This window comes from Stenella coeruleoalba, assembly GCF_951394435.1.
Source record: "Stenella coeruleoalba genome assembly, chromosome: 2".
In the NCBI taxonomy this organism is placed as follows: domain Eukaryota; kingdom Metazoa; phylum Chordata; class Mammalia; order Artiodactyla; family Delphinidae; genus Stenella; species Stenella coeruleoalba.
This window is the reverse complement of record NC_137147.1, coordinates 140,298,023-140,319,690: the sequence shown is the minus strand read 5'-3', so window position 1 is coordinate 140,319,690 and position 21,668 is coordinate 140,298,023. Positions and strand designations below refer to the sequence as shown.

The window sequence follows — 21,668 nt, the reverse complement described above, 5'->3', positions numbered from 1 at the left end:
CCCCCCCCCCTGCAAAATACCCACTTAGGAAGCTGTAGCGCTGAAGGAGGCTGAGATGAATGCTTTAGAGAAATGGCAGCGGGAGAGGAGAGGGCGTTTACGAGTGTCATGAATCATTGGCATTCATTGATCAGCTTTAACTGGGAAAACGATGACGCTTCAGTTTAACTGAGGCAGAGCCCCAGGAGATGGGGCGGCGTTTGGGGCGAAGGGTGACAGGGAGATGCCGCTGCTTGCCTGTGTCCAGGAAGCGGCAGGACGGTCAGGAGAGAGGCTGCGGCAGGAGGTGCAGCTTTGGAAGCTATTAGCATGTTTGACAGCCTTGCCCAGAGTGGAGTCAGAGACATGATTTTGTCATCAAATGAGTTTGGAAAGCCTATACTGTGCTCCCTCTTGGGGCCCCCAGGGCACCCGCAGCGTAAAGCCTCTGAGAGTCCTGCAGAAAGGAGGCCTGTTTGGTCCAGCGTTTCTCCCACGGGTCCAACCGCTGCTGGAACACTTTTCTCTTACGATCCCATTGACCCTCCCATAGATCTCACTTTGGAAACACTGATGAAGGTTCGGCTGAAGTCCTGGGAGTGGATGGATTCAGTGGAGAGGGAGACCCAGCTCAAGAAGGAAAGAGGGCTGAAGACAGACTCACGGGACCCCCTCAGGAAGAGGCTGAGGGTCAGGTGGAGGATGGGGCCTCAGGGAGGGGAGGAGGTGCTGAAGGACACAATGGGCGGGTTCTGCAGAGATGAGAAGTGAGAAGAGAACTCCTCGTGAGTTCAAAGGTATCCTGTGGGGATAAAAGGGTGGTGGGGTGGGCAGCACGCAGCAGCTGCCTCTGCGTTTCTCCTTTGTGGCTGGCATGTCCCAAACAGTAGGATGCTGACAGGCACGCGGAGAGTTCTCCCCGGAGAGAGACAGGGCATCTCAGGACACCTATTATTTCTAGTAAAGGAGTTATTATACAAAAAGAAAGCAAGCATAGGACATGGGGCTGCTGCTTCGTTTCCTCCCTCCTCCAGGCAAAAGATGGCACCTCCTGCCACAGTAAAGCCACTTGGGGTGCCTCGTGGAGGCGGCCCATGAGTGACTGAAAGGCAGCTCAGCTTCTGGCCAGGGGCAGGCTCTGGGGAGGTCCCAGGGCTTTGTTTTGCAGGGAAGGGATGTGAGCAGGTGATGTTCCTGTTATTACACATCATGCCGGATGAGTCACCTGGAATTTCCTAAGGATTTAGGTCAAGGATTGGAGCAAATGGAGGGGAAGGAGGAGGGAGGCGGAGAGAGAGAAGAAAGATAACGAGCTGGATCCTGCCGGTGAGTAAAGTTGTTCTCTGCTTTAAAGTGAGACATCTCGGGAGGGGCCTTGACTGGGGGAAACGAGGTACCAGGGAATGTCCTGGGGCAGCGGCTGAGCTGGAGTTTAAGGAGGTGATGGTTTCCCGGAGGACCTTGGGCTGAGGCTGCCTTCCTGTCCTGCCAGGAGAAGGGGGCCCTGGTGGCAGAGTAGCAGGAGGACCCCTGGGCCCCGAGAGAGGGCAGGGGCCCACGTTACAGGCCCTACCCGATCCCAGGTGTCTTGGGCTGCTGCAGAAGTTCTTTTCTGAGGCCTCGTTGGGCTTTAATCTTCCGTAAGCTTGGGACACCACAGGCAGGCATCTTCACGGCAGGACGTCGGCTGCCGGCTGGACCGTCACGCTCCCGAGGGTCCGTCCAGCTCTTAGACTTTTCCACTGTTCTTGGTTTCAGTAAACTGGTCCTAGGTTGAAAGAGCGTGGGGTCTTTTCTGTGTAAAACTGGGTTTGTTGCCTAATCCTTGGTGAGACAAGTTGGCATTGGTGCCCGGCTGCTGGGACACAGCTGGCCTGGGCCTGCAGGGACCTAACCCCCAGGTACACAGGTGGCTCAGGCACAGGGGTAGAGGATATTTTCACAGCCACCTGCGCTGGGCCTCGAAGGTTGCGTCCTGGCAGAGGAGGGGGACGAGCAGTCCAGGCAGGGGAAGTGCACGTGGCGGTTGGGGCGTGGAAGCCTCCTGGCCTGAGGCAGAGCCGCCTTCCGCAGGTGAGCGCAGACTAAGGCAGCCGTTTGTGTCCTGACCTTTAGCTTTACAGCGTCGCTGCTCCCGGCCCTCGCCCAGTCCCTGCTTTCGATGTATAGTAGAAAGTTAATTTCCCCGCTCCGACCTCCCCCCGCCCCTTTCGTTTACCGGATTTGGATCTCTCGCACGTGTTTTTAATAGGCATCCCTTTGCCTTCTGGGTTTTATTCTGTTTTCTTTTCCTTAAACAAAACAGAAAGTCAGTGCCAGCTTGGAATCGGGCTCAGAGCCGAAGCCAGCCAATGCGTTAGGCTGGCAGGGGGCCAGTCGAGAATTAAGTGCCCCGTGCTCCTCAAGTGGTCTGGCCGACACCGCACCGGTGGGGACAGGGGGCCGAGCACGGCTGCAGCGGGAGGCTCCTGCGTCTGCAACGCCTCTGCTGCAGGAAGAGAGATTGGCACAGACTCAGCAGTCTGGCCGAGAGCAGAAGCGTCTGAAGGGAAGGCCTTGGGCACACGCCATCAGCTGCCACTCCAGGTGTGCTGAGTCCTTGGCTAGAGAAGCGAAACCACTTTCCACTGGGGCAGGTCACTTTACCCTGTAGAGTTGTCCTCCCAGAGGAGCCTGTGCGTGGCATATGTTCAGGGTTCTCAGAAGCAACCTTACATAAAATTGCTTCTGCGTTTGTTGGGAAACTCTTGAAACTAGGGTAGGTTGGCTGGCTGGACTGATTGATATGGAGGAGGAGTAGCCACCTGAAGATGTCATTTAAGATTTAGTGCCCAGCTTCCCTGGTGGCGCAGTGGTTGAGAGTCCGCCTGCCGATGCAGGGGACACGGGTTCGTGCCCCGGTCCGGGAAGATCCCGCATGCCGCGGAGCGGCTGGGCCCGTGAGCCATGGCCGCTGAGCCTGCGTGTCCGGAGCCTGTGCTCTGCAACGGGAGAGGCCACAACAGTGAGAGACCCGCGTACCGCAAAAAAAAAAAAAAAAAAAAAAAGATTTAGTGCCCAGGACAAGTTTTGTTTCCCCTGCAGAACTAGTAAGAATTGTCTGTCCACCAACCAGAGCCATGTAGCATATTATGCTCCCTTTTTGCCTTGTCTGCTAGGAAGCTTAGACCCAAGCGGAGTGCTCTTTCAGGAGCTGTAACTTCATGGTTAGCCTGTTTATAGTCTTCTCTTTTCCGGGGTCCTGACTTTGTCTTGTTCGGAACCATGGTCTGGATAAGTCCTTTGGTAGGAAAGAAATGAGGGCATACGTGAAGTGTAAAATAAAGTTTAAAATAAGGCATAACCCAGAGGTGGTGATCATACTTGGGTCTGCAGCTCCTCTTACAGACATGCCTTGAGGAAGCACCGAGGGATGATGGGAGGGAGTGAGGTGACTGTCAGTTGTTTGCAGACAACAGTAAGTGCGTGGCTGCGGTGCTGCTTCTGAATGTAGGTCGGCTCGTCCAAACAGCACTCTCTGAAATGGCAGCCTTCAGACTTTGCCTTGGCCTGACTGCTCTGTTCCCCCAACCAGCATCTTCTTAATTATGTGTCAGGCTCCTGCATCCTGTGTTTCCCACAGCACTGTTCAGTGAGTGTCTGTGAGTTGCAGGCATGTTTACATAAGGGCTCAGATCTGCTTGGGAGGGCCTCTTGGGCTAGGACCCCAAGCCTCTCTCTGATTCCGAGACACCTTGCAGCCCACACGTGCCCAGAATATGGTTCTGGCCCCACGTTACCCAATGGGTGGCCTGCTGGCTTCTCTTCTTTTGATGGGTGGGCTGAGTCAGTGTTCCTGGGAGCCTAGCTCGCTCACTTCTGCCTGGACTAAGCCCAGGGGGTGCTGGAAAAGGCTTTATAATTTGGAGATGAAGACGGCTCTGTTCTGTACTTGGCTAGAGAAGCCAAGGCCAGCCCAGATCAGCCATAGCTGCCTCTTCGTGGTGACCCATGCCAGAAACACCGTGACCTACATGGTCTGCTTTCAGTGGCTTCCAGTACACTGCAGTCACTGTTCAGACTGGGCCACTGAGGCCAGAGAGGGACGTCATGTCCCTCAGGTTGCACAGCAGGGTCAGCGGAGCTTGCCTCTGGGAATTCCCCAGTACCTCTTGGCCCTGACACGTTGCCAGACCACTTTGAAGGCTCGGAGTGCACTTGGATTTCTTAGGTGGTGGTGGTTGTTTTTTTTTTAAGGTTTCCAAAGCAACATAGCTCACATTTTAGTGACCACATTGTTTAGAATATAGCTTATCTCATTGGAATGTCAAGCATCGAGCAAAGCCAGAGCCGGATGTGGCTGGCGTGGCTCAGCCCAGCCTCGGGGGCACTGGCCGCGGGCCATGGTCGCTCCTGCCCCACCACACCACTTTCACCATTAAGTAGTGTGGGCCCTGGCAAGGGAAGAAGGGGCAAGGACACTTCGCTCCCTTCGGATGGAGGTCAGGACAAGAACAGGATCTTTTCAAGTTCATATAACCAAAATTATTATAATTTCTGTTAACACCATTTATCGAGTGCTGGATGTGTGCCCCGCGCTCCCCTTGAATTATCTCAGTCCATCCACAAACAGCGCCTGGTGATAAAGGAGATTCTCCGCTCTGGTGACCCGGGGGGAGATGTGGACACTGAAACTCAGAGCTTAACTGGTTTGCTCAGCGGCACACAGCTGGTCCGTGTCTGAGCAGAGGGTGGACGATGGTCCATCTGGCCTTGAAGCTTGTGCTCCACGACCTGGTCAAACATCCAGGGCAGTGGTTTTCAACTGGGGCCTGTTTGGCCCCGTGGAAGACTTCTCGCAATGTCTGGAGGCATTTCTTTCTGTCACCGCTGGGACGGTGAGATGGATGTGTGCCGCCGGCATCGGGTGGGTAGAGGCCAGGGATGCTGTGCACATCCTAGAGTGCACAGAACCCTCTCCCCACAGAGAATTATCTGGCCCCAAATCTCAGGAGTGCCGAGGTTGAGAAACCTGATGTAGGTGTCCTGACCCTCTAGGTGACTCTTCCTGGGTGTGTTGAGTGCAGGGATGTCACGGGCTGCAGCTCCTCCCGTGTGTGCTGACCTTCTCTTTACCCTTAGACGGGATCATGGGCGTAGACCCCAGAAGGAGATCAGGGCCACTTTGCCCTGCAGGGGGACCCGGGCCTCTCCTGGGCTTTACGCACTTTCAGAGGTCTGGTGAGCTGAGCAGAGGTTCTCGTGGGTTCTCGCTCTGGGAAGTTGCTCGGCGGGCAGTGAGCAGGGGTCTCGGGCCAGTGCTGAGACTTGGCACGGCGAGCCCTTCCCATCACTCTCACTGGCTCCCACAAAGTCACGCCCTGAGTGACCAGGCGGCTCCACGTCTATGTAAGAGCCAGAGCAAGTGACTCAGGCTGGAGGTCTGAGGCGGAGGAATGAGAGCAGCAGAATCCCTGATTCGCCAGCAGATGGTGGGATTCAAGTAGGCAGAGAGCAGGATGTGGCCCGGGGAGCAGTGCAGACCAGAGAAGCAGCTGGAAGGGCTGGCTGGAGTGCTGGGGAGTCCTGTCAGAGGCGTGGCACTGCTGCAAGTGAGGAAGGACGAGGGCCCGGCCCAGGGCCAAGAGGATGGACCCTAAGGTGGGAGATGACACACAGACGGGCAGGAGGAGGGCAGGGGTACCTGGGCAGGTGTGGAGCCTGGAACAGCTGGAGGTGACAGGAGGCGTAGGGAATCACGGGAAAGGTAACGTGGAGGCACGTGAGGGGAAACCTCTGTTTCAGGGGTTCCCACCTCTTCTGAGAACCAGCAGTTTGCTCTGAGGAGCCCTTGACCGAGACACAGACTGACAACTAGGATAAATTCAGAGCTGCTTTTAGGTGAGTTTGTGTCTTAGCCACCCCGACAGATGGCATCTGGATACATTTGGAAGATAGTTTCCGCAATAAAAGGCAGGGACCCAGTTCACTCTGCAGACGGTGCCTGGTGCCTGGTGTGTGGCTGTAGACGTGACCCCCTGGGCCGCACCAGCCTTGTCATTTCACAGGCTTGGACGCTGCCGCCCGACAGGCTAGGAGTTAGCCCACGACCAGGCAGAGCCAGAAGCTGCAAGCCCTTCTGGGAGGCAGAGATCAGCATGGGTTACTCTGGGGACCTTGGGAGAGAGGCAGATGGTGTGGCCAGACCGCAGTGGGCACTCCTGGCCTGTCCGGTGCATTTAGCCAGATGCTTGTTGGTCTCAGGGCCTTTTGGGTTTGACCCAGCACCTCCTTGAAGACTACCTCAAGCCAAGGCCAGGCCGGGCGGGGCAGGGCCTTTGTGAGCTCAACTAAATAAAAAGTACCAAGGCCAGTGGAATGCTTCTCCCAACACCTGAGGATTTTGTCCCGCTGGATCCTGCGAGTTTTACATAGTAAAAGGGTTGGGGGGGGGGGATTCTAATGCCCTGAGAGGTGGGGAAACAGGCTTCTGGAGCATCTAGGGGACCCCATCCAGGAGCTCAGGGGCTGGGGGGCCCCCTGACCCAGCGGCCCGGCCTGTCTCCTCAGACCTGCAGCCCGTCACCTACTGCGAGCCGGCCTTCTGGTGTTCCATCTCCTACTACGAGCTCAACCAGCGTGTCGGGGAGACATTCCACGCCTCACAGCCGTCCATGACAGTGGATGGCTTCACCGATCCCTCCAACTCAGAGCGCTTCTGCCTGGGGCTGCTCTCAAATGTCAACAGGAACGCGGCCGTGGAGCTGACGCGGAGGCATATCGGTAAGGGGCGGCCGCGCTCCCCCCTGTGACACCACCCCGCGCCCCAGCCACCACAGCCCCTGCCAGAACCCACCAGCCACCACTGTGCGCCTCCCCCGTGCCCGTCCCCCAGGCTGCGTATTGCCTTGTTTAGGGGCCAGACAGGTAGAGTTGCGGTTGCTTGATCGTTCCCACTCAGAGACCATTTCTGAAAATTTGAGAGCCACAGAAGAGGACAGTTGACTTTCTTGAGAAAGGCAACCGTGCAATTCTCTTAATAAAAATACCCTTGAAGTACTGATAGGTGGACAAGTATATAGTCCACCTTGTAGGAATGATATTCTCTTTGTTCACTTCATATATGATTGTTCTAGGAACTTAGAAGAGGTGGAGAGACCAGTATTGCCCACCTCCGGGACACCACTGCTGCTAACACTCTCTCCCGACACCTAGCACGTGGTGAAAGATCACTTAGTTTAGGGAGGAGGAAGCCTTGCTGTGTGTCACTTGGTTTGCTCATAAAATTATCGTGCTGAGGTTGTTCACAGCCTTGCGATCCAGAGTCCTAGAAGGGCCATAGAGATGGTGTAGAGATGGTGGGTATTCTCAGACATTGTTGAGGGCACGCAGGGTGGCCAAGGGGTTCCAGAGGAAACTCAGGAGCTGGGCAGGGCAGCAGGGGTCTGGGCACATGTGAACCAGAGCACCTCTGCTCTTGTTTGTATTATATCTTGCGCCTTCACAGAAGATTCTATTTGGACAGAGGGTTTTACAGTCAAGAAAAGTTTGGAAGCCGTGGGCCTGCGCCAGTGCGCCTATTTTCCAGGGAATGATAACCTGATGCCCAGGGAGGGGCAGAGCCCTGCAGAGGCCACACAGCAAGTGTGTAACACAGTCGGTGACAAAGAGCCCCCTCCTGCCCCTGAGCCTGCATCCTTCCCGGACAGCTTCCTACTTGTTTTCTTTTAAAAAGATCCTCGGTGGTATACACAGGTGTTTACTTACCCACTTTATACTTTTCTATATTTAAATATAACATTTCAAAAACTACCCAAACATTTTTGTTCTTTGGGTCTGGGTCTTCCCACCTCCGCCTCCCGCTCTTGACCGACATAACTCCAGGGCGCCTCCTAGTGGCCCCCGAGTCTGTCAGCACCCTGGTGTCTGTGAGCCGCCAAGTCCTGTAGCACTGAGCCAGGAAGAACTGGGGAGTGGCGGGGCCGGGGACAGTGGTGGGACGAGGAGGCAGGCCTGCAGCCGGTCGCCTGGTTTCCATCCCACTCCACGTTGCGCCTGTGGCTGGCTCCATTCCCCGGCCCTCTGGGCCTCTGCCCCCAGGAGTGGGAACAAAGACCTTCCAGGCAGGAGAAGAGAACATCCCCTGGCTGAGCAGACACTCGTTGTCAGAGGGTTTATATAACTTGCTTGAATTGCAGAGCCAATTTAAAAATAATTTCTGTCCATCTGGAGTGGATTTAAGAGATGAAGGGAAAGTAAATGATATAAAGCTATGGAATGTTTTAGAAAAATGCATCGAGGGGAGAAAGGTTACAGGGAGTGGCACTGATTAAGCCATCCTTGCAGTGAAGGGCTCCTGGGGTATCTGCTGCCTCAGGAGGAGCTCTGCAGGCTGACTAAATGAGTTTCTGAATCTCGGAGGGGGAAGGGACCTAGTAGTAGTAGCAGCAGCAGCAACTACTGCTCACCAGGCACTTGCTGTGTGTCTTACAGCAGCCCCATGAGGTAGGTATGATTGTTACCCCCATCTTACAGATGAAGAAACTGAGGCTCAGCGGCTGAGTAACTTGGCCGAGGCCCATGGCAGGTCATCGGCAGAGGCTGCTGTTAAGACTTACCCATGCTCTTTCCTCTCGTCGTCTGCCTCCCCAGCTTTGGCATCACTTCCCCGTGTGTTTAGGCTTGGGCTCTGGGCCCCGTTTGCCTGGTGACCCTGGCAGAGAACCAGTCACTTGGAGCATCGGCTGCAGTTCTGCCTCCTCTGGTAGCCTCAGCTGGTGCCAGGACCACTCTGACCCGAATCTCTCTAGGGCGAGGCGTGCGGCTGTACTACATCGGAGGCGAGGTCTTCGCGGAGTGCCTCAGCGACAGTGCCATCTTTGTCCAGTCTCCCAACTGTAACCAGCGCTACGGCTGGCACCCAGCCACCGTCTGCAAGATCCCACCAGGTACCACCACCGACATACCCACCCTTTCCCTGAGGTCCTCTCCTCCGCGGCACATGCCTGGGATGCTAAAAAGGTTTCTCCTCTCTTACCTTTTCTCCTCATGGGTGTTCGCGCTGACAATCTGGAGATGCTTCCCTTGGGTTTTCTGCCTTGCTGTCTTATTGTGACCTCCCCGAACCTTCGGGGAGCAGACGCAGCATGTGACACATCTGCCTTTGATCTCTGGGTACCTGTTTATTGACTGTGTGCATAGATGCTAAGATAGTATGCCTGCTTCCTTCCTTTTCTCCCTTCCTCCCTTCCTTCCTAAAGCCATGCCAGATGCTGTAGGGGGATGGAGGGGTGCAGAAAGTCCTTCTGCTGTCCCCACAGACCTTACCCATCAGCTGAGTGTGCAAGGCAAAGACACAAATGTGTTTAATACAAGGGAGGGTGCTATGCACCATGCAAGCAGCATCCAGGGGTGCTCTTGGATCCAAGGGGAGAAACACATTTAACTGTTAGGATGGATCAGGAAAGGCTTCATGGAGGAGAAGGCATTTGGGCTTGGAGCAGTAGGTAAGCATTAGGCATAGGGTGATGGTGGGGCGGGAACCGTGAGGGCATCCCAGGCAGAGGGAACGATATGGGCGAAGGCCCAGAGGTGATGGAGGGCAGGGCACACGTGGGCTGCACTCTGCCTGCAGTGGAGGCCGTTTAAACGACAGTCGGGAGACACGTTTAGAAAACATGATGGGACCAGGCCACGGAAGAACATGATCTCATCCAAGGCCTCTTCACTTAGAAAGCTGAGGCAGAACGCCCCTGCCGCAGCCCACTTCTCCCAGGGCGTGCAGCCGCAGAGCGTGGACTGTGCCCGGTGGGTAGAGTGTGGCTCAGTCCATTGCCTGCGGCGTGTGTGTGGCATGTCTTCCTGCTCACTAAGTAGCAGGTGATGGTGGAGCGGTGGGTCATGGGCTGGATCAACTTAAGAATGCAAAGAGTTTGAGATGCTTGTGGTGCTCTCCATTTCTGGAACGTCGTGTGGTTGCGTTTACAGAGCACACGGCTACCTTGGGGCTCACTTAGTCCTCACCAGTTATTCTAGCTCTTCAGGCGAGGAGGCATGCTGAGGAGACAAGTTCAGAGAGGTTAAGCTACCTGCAAAGGACACACAGCTAATAAGTGGCTGAGCCAGGATGAGCCTAGGGCTGTGTGCTTCTCTGCTGCTTGCTGGGCGGGGGACCGGAACTCACCTTGGGCTCCGCTTCACCCCTCTTCCCCTCAGAGAAAATGAGAAGAGGAAGTCCAGATGCGCACTTGGCTTTGTGCCCATCCCCCGGCCCCGCCCTCTCCCTCTCTCTGGTTCCGGCAGAGCTGGCTGTGGTGCTGGATGTTATCTCATGGGATGTCAGAGCTGGGGGGCCTCTGAGGCCAGCCTCTCCTTTCACAAGGGAGACACGGGCTTAGAAGAGAAAGTGACCAGCCCAGAGTCACACAGCAAGCCGAGGGGCCCAGTGCTGGCCCGTTAGTGTCACCTCAGCTCACCTTTTTGGGCATTTTTGGCATGTGCTTTTTTTTTGTCTTTTATTTCTCTGATTGACACATTCCTGGCACTCAGGCGGTTGGACTTCGAACAAGAGATTTACAGTAAACTTTATGTGTGCCTGTCTCTGGTTTTGTGCCTGGAGTTAGGTACACACCTTCACTTTGCCGAGAACGTCACCCCACCCCAGCCTCGTGCCCAGAGGCCAAGATGTGGCCCAGATCTCACGCTGCCTCCTGGCCCGGGCAGAGGTGGATTTGTTGGTGGGAGGTGCCCAGGACCCTCCGCCGAACTCCTGTTGGCACGGCAGGCCGGGTAGCCTCTCAGCTGGCCCGTCTCTCTGGTGCTCCCTCCATCAAAGGGCAAGGACTCCTGCTCCCCAGGAGGTCGGCCATACCTGTACACTACGTGGGCCTTCAGGCTTGTGACCCTGCTGCCTCTGTTCCCTGGAGTCTTGCCTTGGCCCCTTCGCCCAGGGCAGGGCCCACCTCTCCCAACCGTTTCTCTTGTTCCTGGGCTCACTTTACTGGCTTCCTCAGCCTTCCCACAGCTCTGGGAACTGGAGCTATGGGCCACTGTTTAACTCTCCCCCCTCACCTGTGTCAGCTGCATCTCCCCATCACGGCGGTGGTGGCTTCAGGGGCAGGGACCACGTGGGCTCGCCCCCGGTGTGGTGCTGCGCGTGGAATCTGTGGCTAATGTGGGAACACTGGTCCGGGTGACCCTGGGGGTGGGGTGGGGGGCTTTAGCCAGGAGAGGAGCTCCGGACAAGTGCACTCTTCGTCCCCACGAGCACTGTTTTTGTTCTGTTGGCAGGATGCAACCTGAAGATCTTCAACAACCAGGAGTTTGCCGCCCTCCTGGCTCAATCTGTCAACCAGGGCTTCGAGGCCGTGTACCAGCTGACCCGGATGTGCACCATCCGCATGAGCTTCGTCAAGGGCTGGGGAGCCGAGTACAGGTCGGGGCTGGGGCGCTTGTCCCTGGGATGCGGGGACTGCAGGTGGCTCAGAACGCAGAGCAAGGGCTCCCCAGAGATGAGCGAGGCTGGCCCTTGCCCCGAAGAGCAGAGGGACCAGGGATCCGAGCGGGGCCAAGTCCCACTAGACGGGGAAGAGCTGAGCAGTGCTCGCCCAGTTTCTCAGGAGCTGGGAGCGTTCCATCCTCACCACAACCCTGGGTGGGGACGCTGGCATTGTCCCTGTTGTGCGGATGAGGGAACAAAGGCCCAGGGAGGGAAAGCGACTAGCCTGAAGTTGCATCATTTGTGGAAAAGCTGAGCCTAGAACTGTGTCCTCTTGGCGTCTTCCTCCTTGTTCGTTTTGGGCCGATGGTTTTAGGAAGACCCTCTCCGGGGAGTTAAGTCTTCATCTCACTGTTCCTTCTCTCCTCTGTGGCTCCATCTCTGACCCGGTGACCCTGAGGATCTAGGATATTAAAACTGAGAAGCCGGGAAGGGAGGAGGAGATTTGGGTGGTCGAAGGAACAAAATTTACTTGCTCAGAAATGATTTTTTCAGAATTTCTGAGATACTGGTTTTAACATGGCACTGGTCAGGGGTGTCCCTGGTTTGCTCTGTCGAATCTCTCGGGCCACTCTGGCGTGGGCTTAGAGAAGCCCGTTCCTTTTCCTTCCACACCTGGACAGGAGTTTCCCCTAGAGGCAGGTCTGTGTGCCCAGCCCCGACTCCGCGGCAGACACAGAGGTGCCCACACATCAGCTGGAGCCAGTGCCTTGCAAGTTACTCTCCCCTTCTCTTCATTTTTCCAGATGTTTGGAATCCATTTTGTTTTGCAGTCATTCTGCACCCAGGCCAAACCCATTTCAGTATTGGCTCTGGGCCACCATTTATAATGAAATCCAGATGAGCATGACTTATGGAAAGTCAGATTCTCATTAGAGGATTTCGGTCCATAAAATCCTCCTCTTTCATTTACCGTACTTTAGCTGCTGTTCTCCGTGTCTGCCCCACAGTGCCAGGGAACACAGCACCTTGGTCTCTGGGGTCTCTCTCAAATCCGGGATGAATGACCCGTTGAGCTATCCGAGTGGTCAGCCGTCGGAGAACTTACAACCCAGTTATAATGGCCTGAGATTAGCCCAGGCCCAAAGGCCCAGCCCGAGGGACGTTTTAGCTCACCTTTTGGCCTTGGCTGAATCATTTAGGGAGCAAGAGTTGAAAGGTTAGAAAATTAATCTTCTTTTTAGTTGGGGAAGGGAAATATTTAAAGATGGACCCGGTGGAAAAGAGCCAGAGGGAGGTCCATTTATCCCTGTTAGCACTCAGACTGCAGTCTAGAGGGCCACACTCAGGCACCCAGGTCAGGCAGGCACGCCAGGGCCGAGTCTGCAAGCCCGTTTCTAATCCTCCACTCGGGAGAAGCGCAGGCCAAGCAAGCAGGGTGGTGACCTCAGGCCAGCGGCTCTTGACCTGGCGCGGCACTGCAGTCCTCCAGGTTCAAGTGCTTGGGAAGAGGCCCCTGCTGGCAGAAGCCTTTCCCTGGGGGCACTGTGTCACCGTGCGGGACATACTGCCAGCACACCCAGTCCTGTGCAGCCCACCACGTCACTGCCACCTGGCAGCGCCGCAGAGCAACCTAACTGGTGGTGCGGCCCCTTCCCAGAACAGCCTCGCCCTCCTCCTGTCTCCGGGGCCAAGGAGAGTAAGGTTTCACCCCTTCCTGTGAGGTGGCTGAAAGCAGAGCCCAGGCCTCTCACCTCCAGCTGGCACCAGCGCCTCCGGCCTCAGCAGATAGCCTTTGCTCAGTGGAGGCCTTTGGGAGCCTGCCTGCAAGCTGCGTCATCAACCAGCCCGAATTTAGACGAAGTGCTTTGGGGAAAAGAAACGTGTGGTGTGCCTTGGTTTTTTCCAGTAATTGTTCCACGGCTCGCTCTGCTCGTAAGATTTTCCAAAATAAGGCCATAGATGGGAATTGTATCAGCACATTGGGGACCGACAGCATGTGGACTCTGTCGGCGCCCCGTAAGAAACACCCCTCAATCAGGCAGACGCACGTCATCGCGGCCTGCTGGGGGTAGGTCGGGGCTGAAGGCAGGGGAGCTGTAGGTGCCCTCTCAGGACAGGGGGACCAGAGAGACCTTTGCTCTGGCTGAGGTTCTCCATCAGGAGCCCATCAAGGCAACCGGGGGGCCTCTGGGGTACCCTGGAATTTGCCTTACATGTTTCTCTTTAAGGGGGCCACGTCCTTCCCTGGTGCAGGAGAACCTGATTTACTCAAAGCCCTTCCTGCTTGGAGTTTGGCCCGGCAGTTTCAGCAAGTTAGTGGCACCTCCTCCAGGACAGGGTCTAGCAAGGCAGTCCGTATCTCTGGCTCTGGGAAGAAGCCTGTCACCAAAGCGGGAAAAGGCATTCTGACATGTGTGTGTGTGCTTCTGGACATTCTTAACATCCCCCAACCCACCCCTTTCCCAATGTCTTGCAGGAGACAGACCGTGACCAGCACCCCCTGCTGGATCGAGCTGCACCTGAATGGGCCTTTGCAGTGGCTTGACAAGGTCCTCACCCAGATGGGCTCCCCAAGCATCCGCTGCTCCAGTGTGTCTTAGAGACATTGGGTGTGAAGGGGGAGGGCGGGGAGGGTGGGCTTGGGGAAAATGGCCATGTAGGAGGTGGAGAAATCAGAACTCAAATCACGGTTGTCAAAGAAGAAGAAATTTTTCTCCCTCAACCAAAGTGGCACGAGCCTGTTTTACAGAACATGAAAGCAAACCCAGAGATGGATTTTTATGAACAGCTGTGTCTGCTGAACACATCTGCCCTTTGGCCCTGGTGTGAAGGGCAAGAAATGGCTTCTGCTCTGGTGGCTTGAGCAAACAGGTAGTATTTTACCACCTGCCCCCTCCCCCAGCCCCCTTTTCTTTTAATGACAGCAAACTGAGATGTCACTGCCCAACAGGAAACGGCCCTGTGGTCAGGACCGAGTGCGGAATTCGCCTTGGGCACTCTAGAGGCAGGGAGAAGCCGGCAGGCAGGGGTATAAGCGCACCTCGGGCCCAGCCCTCCTCTTCCAGTGAGCATTCCTGAACCCCAGCAGCGGCAGACCTTGCACCCTGGGGGCTGAATTGACTTGGGGTGGGGAGGGGTCTTGTCTGTCTCCACCCTTCGGGGAGCATACTGATTGGTGTGAGCGAGTGTGTCCAGAACCGAGCACACAGGGACCGGTGGGAAGAGGTGGTGACACCTCTTCTTTAAAAACACTCTTAAAGTTGTCTGCATTTTCAGCAGTTGGAAGGATCTGTCGAGGCTCAGGCACGTAGGCAATGTATAGTTGTAGCATCACGGTAATCTCAAAGAGATTTGAATGATGTGAAGTGTTCCCGGGACGCAGGAGGCGGTCGTCCGCAATGGTGTTCGGGCTGAGGCAGCACCACCACGGTGCGCGGGTCTCCGGTCACCTGTAAGAGCTCGCTCCGCTTTCTCATGCATTCGGCTACACTGGCTGATGTAGTCAGTTGCGTTAATTAAATGAACTTTATCGTATGCTCTTTTAAACCTTTGTTTTATATTTAAAAAAAAAAACAAAAAAACCCTGGGTTGGCACGTTGATTGGGAAACCAGAGGGGGACCCAGCAACTTCTCCCCCAAAGTGAAGCTTTTCCAGGTTTTGTTGAGAAGACACCTGCCAGCACTTTTGGAAGCTGAAATTAACAGAAGCAAATTCACCAGGAGGGAAAGATCTCAGGCCAACACAAAAGCAAATGAAAGGGCTATTAAATTTTTTTACACCTTTGAAAATTGCAGGTTTGGTGCAAAGAGGTCTGTCATCTTTCCCCTGGGATATGAGATTATCTAGCTCACAGTAGAGGATCATCAGTGACAACTCTAGCAGTTACAGTGTGTAATAAGTACTGCTCCCAGTGACAATTAGTGAGGAAACTACTATAAGTTATTTCAACTGGAAAAAAAAGAAAAAAAAGAGCCCTCTTCTACTGGCCTTTTGCAGAATACAGCAGATGGAATTGCCACTTGCAATTGGTACTTTATACTTTGCTGCTGTTTTTGTATGAAATGACTTATCCCATATTTTTGCATGGATTTCTACCAGGAAAAATAAAGGGATTTCCTATGGAAGTCCTGTCTTAATTGCAGGTGAAGGGAAGAAAGTGTACACTTTTGGCAGGTATAAACCTCAAATGTGATGACATTTCTGATGCTATGTAGAGATGTTGGGGGCTTCCTGGGTGCCTCACTTACAGGATCCTAGGCCTCTGAAGCTCCAGCCCTGAAGTTTCCAGGTAGGAGAGCTGCTTGCCAAGCCTCCAGAGGACACAGGAAGAGACAAGAGTACCTTGCCAGACCTGGACTGGTCTTTGCGCAGGACTGTCGACACAGAGCCGGAGACGGTGTGTAGTCCCTCACTCCACCTGAGGGGACCAGATACTGCAAGTCTGAAGTTCGTGCCTGGTATGAAATGATGGTGGACTGCTTCTTTTAGATACAGGAAATCATCTGAACCTCCTGGATGTGTGTTCCTGCTCCCAGTCAGGTCTGAGACTCATGGTATGACTTCTTATTCCATTTTGGCCTCGGCTGAAGCCATCATGGTGCCCCCTCTAGAAGCCAAGGAGAGCAGTCTCTGAGGGCCCGCGTTCTCCACCTGCTAACGTGATCTCCTGTGAGGGCTTCCTACGGCGCACAGCTGTCCCCCAGGTACTTGGGAACCGGCTTCAGGTACAGCCCAATTTGGGTGATCTTGTTGGTCACATCTGGCTGCATTTGGATGGTGTCTCAGAACCCTCAGTGCTCAAAGCTAAAGGCTACTTCTAGGAGGCGTGAAGTTTTAATTTTGTGTTTTTCCGAGAGCTACTTGCTTGGCCCTTTTTCTTTATAGACTAGACTGCTGGAGGAGGATGAGAGGAAAAAGTGGGAAAGCCCACCTTCAGCACCATTGAAAAGAAATTTGGTTGTACCCAGAGGTTAGGATCTGGTTTCATTCCCACCCTAGAGGCTGCGTAGGTGGCTTTGAGGCACATGTAATATTAGTGTCCTTCAAGTCATAAAAATAGTTTAAAAATCCTATTGCCTGAAGGCATTTATACATTGAAAAACTTAAAGGACAGCTGCAAGGGGCAGGAGGAAATCGGGGCAGTTCTGGGGGGTGACGGTGGCTGTTGGAGACCCTTTTCAGTGCCGTTGTCCAGGCTGCACAACGTGCCTCGCTTCCCTGCCCCGGGCTCCCCGCCAAGCCACCTTCACCTTGCGGCTTGTGCTGACGCTGACCTGAGAGCAGCTAGAGCGCGGGGGCCCTGGATCCTGGCCTCAGCGCCTCCCTCAGGAGCCAGCTTGTATTCCCTTTCCTCTCCGCCCACTCCCTCCCCCCTCCTAACTTTATTTAGTACTTGGAGCCTTCCAGTGCAAGTAGGTAGCCGCCCCAGCGGTTCGGGTTACAGGCCTGTGCTGGCCAGTCTTCTCTGCTGGCCACCTTCCTGGCAGGCTGCAGATCTGACATTCTGAGACAAGCCCAGAGTCAGGAGCGGGGACTTGGACTCTTAGGAAGAACAGACATGAGGGCAAGGCTGCTGGCAGACTTTTCCATTGTCCTTATGTTGTCTGTGCTGTATTTTTTTATTTACCATGGTGATTATTTTTTTAAATCATTGTTAATGTATTGGAATGAGCTGTAGCACGTATCTTGTGCTTAGTTTGTTTTTCTCCATCTCCCTCTGGCTTCCTAGAGTTTGGACGTATTCCAGGGCTAAATGCTTTTACTCACGCCGCAGAAAAAGGTTTTCTTTAAGTAACGCGTGCATGTCATGCATGTATGTGAGTAGCTTGGGGAGACGGCAGATATCTGATTTCATTCTCAGCCCCAAGCTGCCATTTCTGAGGCTCCGTGAGGGTCTCTGGGGTGAGAGCTCACATTAGAGCTCTCATTAGGCCACTCTCTGTAGTCCTTAAAAGGAGAAGGGAGGGACAGGAATCTGCAGACTGCTCAGGGGACTGTTTGCCAAGGGGGTTACCAAGTAGCAAGAGAGGGCATGAGTTTGGTTCCGGGCCCTGTGTCTTACTGTGTGACTACGTGGCACAGTTGGGAGTTTTTCCCAAATCTACATCTTTGCTAGAAGAAAACCTCAACACGGCTAAGTTGTACCATTTTTCTTGGTGTGGCACAGATGTTCCCTTCTCGAACCCCTTCAAGTGACAGTCTTTCAGGAGTATCAGCCACTCCGCAAGTGGGTGGGAAAGCAGAAAAACGTATGGATCAAAAATGAGGCACCTCTGATGGAAGAGCGGGGAAATGACCTGCGCTACAGGCAACCTTTCAGAAACACAGCTACCACATGCAAAAACTCGCGTATTGTGTAAACTGGATTGAGAAATTCTCTCAAGTGATCCTGTAATTTTTTTTCTTTTATGCTAAAGTAATGTACACTCGAGCATTCTGGTGTTTTTATATTTATGTAATAATTTCTTAAAACCATTCAAGACAGATAACTATTTAATTTTTTGAAGAAAGTTGGAAAAGGCTCTCCTCCCAAGGACAGTGGCTGGGAAGAGACGGGGCACAGCCAGTTCCAAACGCTGGTAGAGGGTGCAGTGGCTTTTGGGCTCAGCACCTGGGACGACTGACCCAGGCTGGCTCCCCACGTGGCAGCATGTGACACAGGCAGCTCAGAGTCGAATACAGGCCCTTACGTGGGGGCCTCTGAACCAAGCCCCTCTCCCTTCCTAGGGGTGAGAACTGTCCAGAGGGATGAAGCCATCTTCCTCCAGGAAGCCTTCATTCACCCTCAGTGCTGCTGTTGCAACTAGGCTGTTCTGGGCAGGACGCCTGTTTGGGTGTGCGTTTGGGTGGGGAAAAAGAACGCGGAGGATGTTGATTACCTTCCCTTCTCAGCCAGCCTGACCTTTTAATACCTTTGTAAAAAGCATGTATGTATTTATAGTGTTTTAGATTTTTCTAACTTTTATCTTAAGAGCAGAGCACCTGTTTAAGCATTGTACCCCCTATTGTTAAAGAACTGTGTCCTCTCTCTCCTTCTCTCTCCCCTGTAAGTGCCCTTCTAATAAACTTTTCATTGAAAAGCTGCTGCGCCAGAAGCTCGCTCTCATTCTCGCTGCCATGTCTGAGTGGAGAGGAGAGGTTAAAGGGCCCCAGGGGCTTCAGAGAAACGTGTCTCCAAGCCCAAGTGCACTTTGACCAAGGATGTGCCAGGTCCCATTCTGCCACAGCCCCGCTGCCCTCATTCACTCACCGAGGGCAACACGCAGTGCCAGCCAGTCCTGCAGGGATAGCAGGAGCCTCCGGGTCAGGCACGTGAAGGTGTCCAGTCTCCCAGTTGGCGCGCCTCCCAGCGCTGCACAAGTCCCAGCGACGCTGTCTCCGCGTTGTTACTTCGCGTTCATTCCCTTTGTATTTGAGAGCCTTTGGCAAGTGCGTGGACGCCACCGGATTAATCTTGCCACAGGCAATGGAGGTAGGTTTCAGGTTCCGAAAGAAGCAGGTTTCCACACTCTCCAGCTCACATGACTTCGCTCCTGTGAAAATCCATTTTAAATTCCAAACGCCCAAGGAGAAAGAGGCTTCAAAACTGTTTTCCATGGCCGAATCTTACACTGACCCCAGCTGATGTGGATTAAGAAACAGGATGATGAAAATGAATAAACAATTTCGGGGAGGCGGAAGGGAGCTGGCGTAATTCTCTAGCTGGGCCACTTCTACAGCAGCCTTCCCTCCCTGGACCTCACCGGAGTCCACACATGCTGTACCAGGAGGGAGGCAGATTTCCCAGGAATGGCACCCACGTGCCTATAGGTTTGGCCTCCATGAACTACATCAAATCCCTACCTTCATTGTTATTTGGCCAGTTCTAGCCTCCCGCCCCTAAACGACTTTCCCCAAGGTTTTATCTAGTCAGTCTCTCGGCAAAATGACTCGCACATCCCTACCTCTAAACCAACCTGTTCCTTGAGCGCCACAACTTTAAATTCCGGCTGCCTGTGAAACGCGATCCAAAACAACTCCCCCAAACTGGATCATCTCCCGTCTTGCCCAAGCAAGCTCCCTTTCCTGACTCTCTGTGTTTATCGGGAGCCCCCCCCCCCGCCGCCCCACCTTCTCCAAGTCCTGGGCAGCTTGATGCTTTTCTTTTCCTTGCTCCCCGCCACCTCCCACCTCTGCAGCTGCCCCTGGTGATCCAGCCTCCCTTTTGGAAAGGCCCTGAATGTCCGCTCTCCTCTTTTTCTCAGGCCTGCACCTCCCCCGTCCATGGGGGTATCCCCAGACCAGTGTATGTACTCTTGACATTCCTCCCTGAGAGAGCTCATCTAACCTGTGTGATTTCAAGCCACGTAAATGCTAAGGACTCCCAAATCAGTATTTCTAGCCCAAACATCAATCCCCAGCTTCAGACTCATATCCAACAGCCTGCTGGCTACTGGTAAGTGGAGGTGCCACAAGTGCCTCAAAACTCAGTTTAAAAACCGGAAGTCATCCTTGCCCTTACTGAACCATCGCCCTCTCCTGGCCTTCAGTCCCGCTTTATCAAAATCCTTTACTCAGCCCATGGCCACGAAGTCACAGTCGTCCACCACTCCCTCACGCCCCACATCCGACCAGCCCTGTCCCTCCGTGCTCTCGGCCCTGTACTCCAGGCCCTCTGTCACCTGGACAACTGCATGGCTTCCTAACCACTCTTTGAGCCTCCAGCCTGCTTTCCCATAAATGTACCATCCACACTGCCCCCAGTGGCCTCCCTGACCTTAGACGGCGCCAGAGTCCACAGCACAAATTCTAAGGCCTTTAACATGGGCCACATGACCCTTACCACCTGGCCCCTGTCCAGCTCTCACAGCTTGCTGCCTCGCCCCTGCAACCCAGTGTCGTGTTAAGCGCAGTTCCTCATGTATCACACCAGTCCACACCCTGCTTCTCCCACCCTGCCTGACACCACCAATGCACCGGGCTAACCTTCCCAAATGCTCTGAGACTCGCTTCAGAAAGGAAGCCTTTTGTGACTCTTCCTTGAGAGCAGGGTCTATATCTTATTCTTGTATCCTCAGCTGCTTTTGGCCACCACATATTTTTGCTGGATTCACTGAATGAATTGGTGCCTGTATCTAGTAGATTTTACCTTAGCAATGTCTTTTCCGTCCATTTTCACTGTGCTGTCCTATACAAGTCCTTATGTATGGTTGAAGGAATACCACCAAAATAAAGTTCCTGATTACCTTTTATCACAGCTATTCCAATATTCTCCTAATTTGTCACCCTCTAGTCCAGGGATGGCAAGTACAGGGCAAAATTACCAACTTTCACTAGTTCTCTATCCATGCAAAAACCACTCATCACAGTGCTGGGTCCATTCTCAGCTTCAGAATCCTTCTCAACACAGCTCTCCAGGCAGACTGGTAATCAATTGGTGTTGGCTAGTCCTGCTGCCAGATTTTCCTGGAATTAATTACAGTTACATGTCTTCTACTCGAAACCCGCTGGCTCCTTGATTACCTCCCGAGTAGGCACAAAGCGGAATTCCAAGGTTCTCAGCATCACTCCATCCTTATCTACCACCATTTCTCTAGCTGGACTACTGGGGTTTCCCCAACATAACCCCTTGCTTTCTTATCTCCATACCTTTGTTCATGCCATAGCTTCCACTAAGAATTTTGCAGCCTTCATCCACGTATCTGCCCAAATTCTTATCCCCAAACGCTCAAGTCAAGCATCACTTCCTCAAAGTCAATGGGTCTCAAAGTGTGGTCTCTGGTCAGCAACATCAGTATCCCCTGGAAAGTTAGAAACCCACATTCCCCCAGACCTCCTGAATCAGAAGTCCTGGGGTGGGGCCCTCCAGGTGATTCCGACGTGGGCTCATGATTGAGAACCACTGCTCCAAGATGCACATCACGCTCTTCCCAACCCACTCGGCGCTCTCCTTCCACAGCAATTAAGGCTGGACACAGCACTCTTCACATCCTGCCCAGCATTCGACCTTTTGTAGCCTCACTTTGCTCGCCCCCTTCTCCCACCTGAGTTAGACAATGAGCTGCTAGGGAACAGAACCCACGTCCTTACCCAAGTCTGCAGGTTCGGCCACGGCCAGCACAGTCTGTCACCAAGGAGGGTCCCAGCCAGTGCTGGCTGCACGGAGTCCTTGTTTCAGCTCTCATCAGGATCAAGGAACAGGTTGCAGTTGCTCGTCCTTAACTTCCAGTTTGAGGCCTTCTAACACCATTAATGACTTCCTGAGATTTCCTGGAACAACAGGATTGATGC

The 21,668-nt window shown here is 53.9% G+C and overlaps 2 protein-coding genes across 8 annotated transcripts in view; one reads left to right on the top strand and one right to left on the bottom strand.

The window, feature by feature from the left end:
* Nucleotides 1-17,805, top strand: part of SMAD3 (SMAD family member 3) — a 118,385-nt gene extending 100,580 nt beyond the window's left edge. For 3 of the 5 annotated variants that reach the window (XM_079910300.1, XM_079910301.1, XM_079910303.1), the window contains exons 6-8: nt 6,529-6,741; nt 8,769-8,906; nt 11,248-13,857. In XM_079910300.1, the coding sequence (XP_079766426.1) occupies nt 6,529-6,741; nt 8,769-8,906; nt 11,248-11,711 (815 nt within the window). In that variant the 3' untranslated portion in view covers nt 11,712-13,857. The other 2 variants (XM_079910302.1, XM_079910304.1) reach the window with 2 other exon arrangements.
* Nucleotides 17,806-18,648: 843 nt separating this feature from the next.
* Nucleotides 18,649-21,668, bottom strand: part of AAGAB (alpha and gamma adaptin binding protein) — a 91,923-nt gene continuing 88,903 nt past the window's right edge. For all 3 annotated transcript variants that reach the window (XM_079910320.1, XM_079910318.1, XM_079910319.1), the window contains 2 exons: nt 21,468-21,647; nt 18,649-18,931 (listed from right to left, as the gene is read on the bottom strand). The gene's annotated coding sequence lies outside the window, so the exon portion shown is untranslated. The remainder of the gene's footprint in view (nt 18,932-21,467; nt 21,648-21,668) is intronic.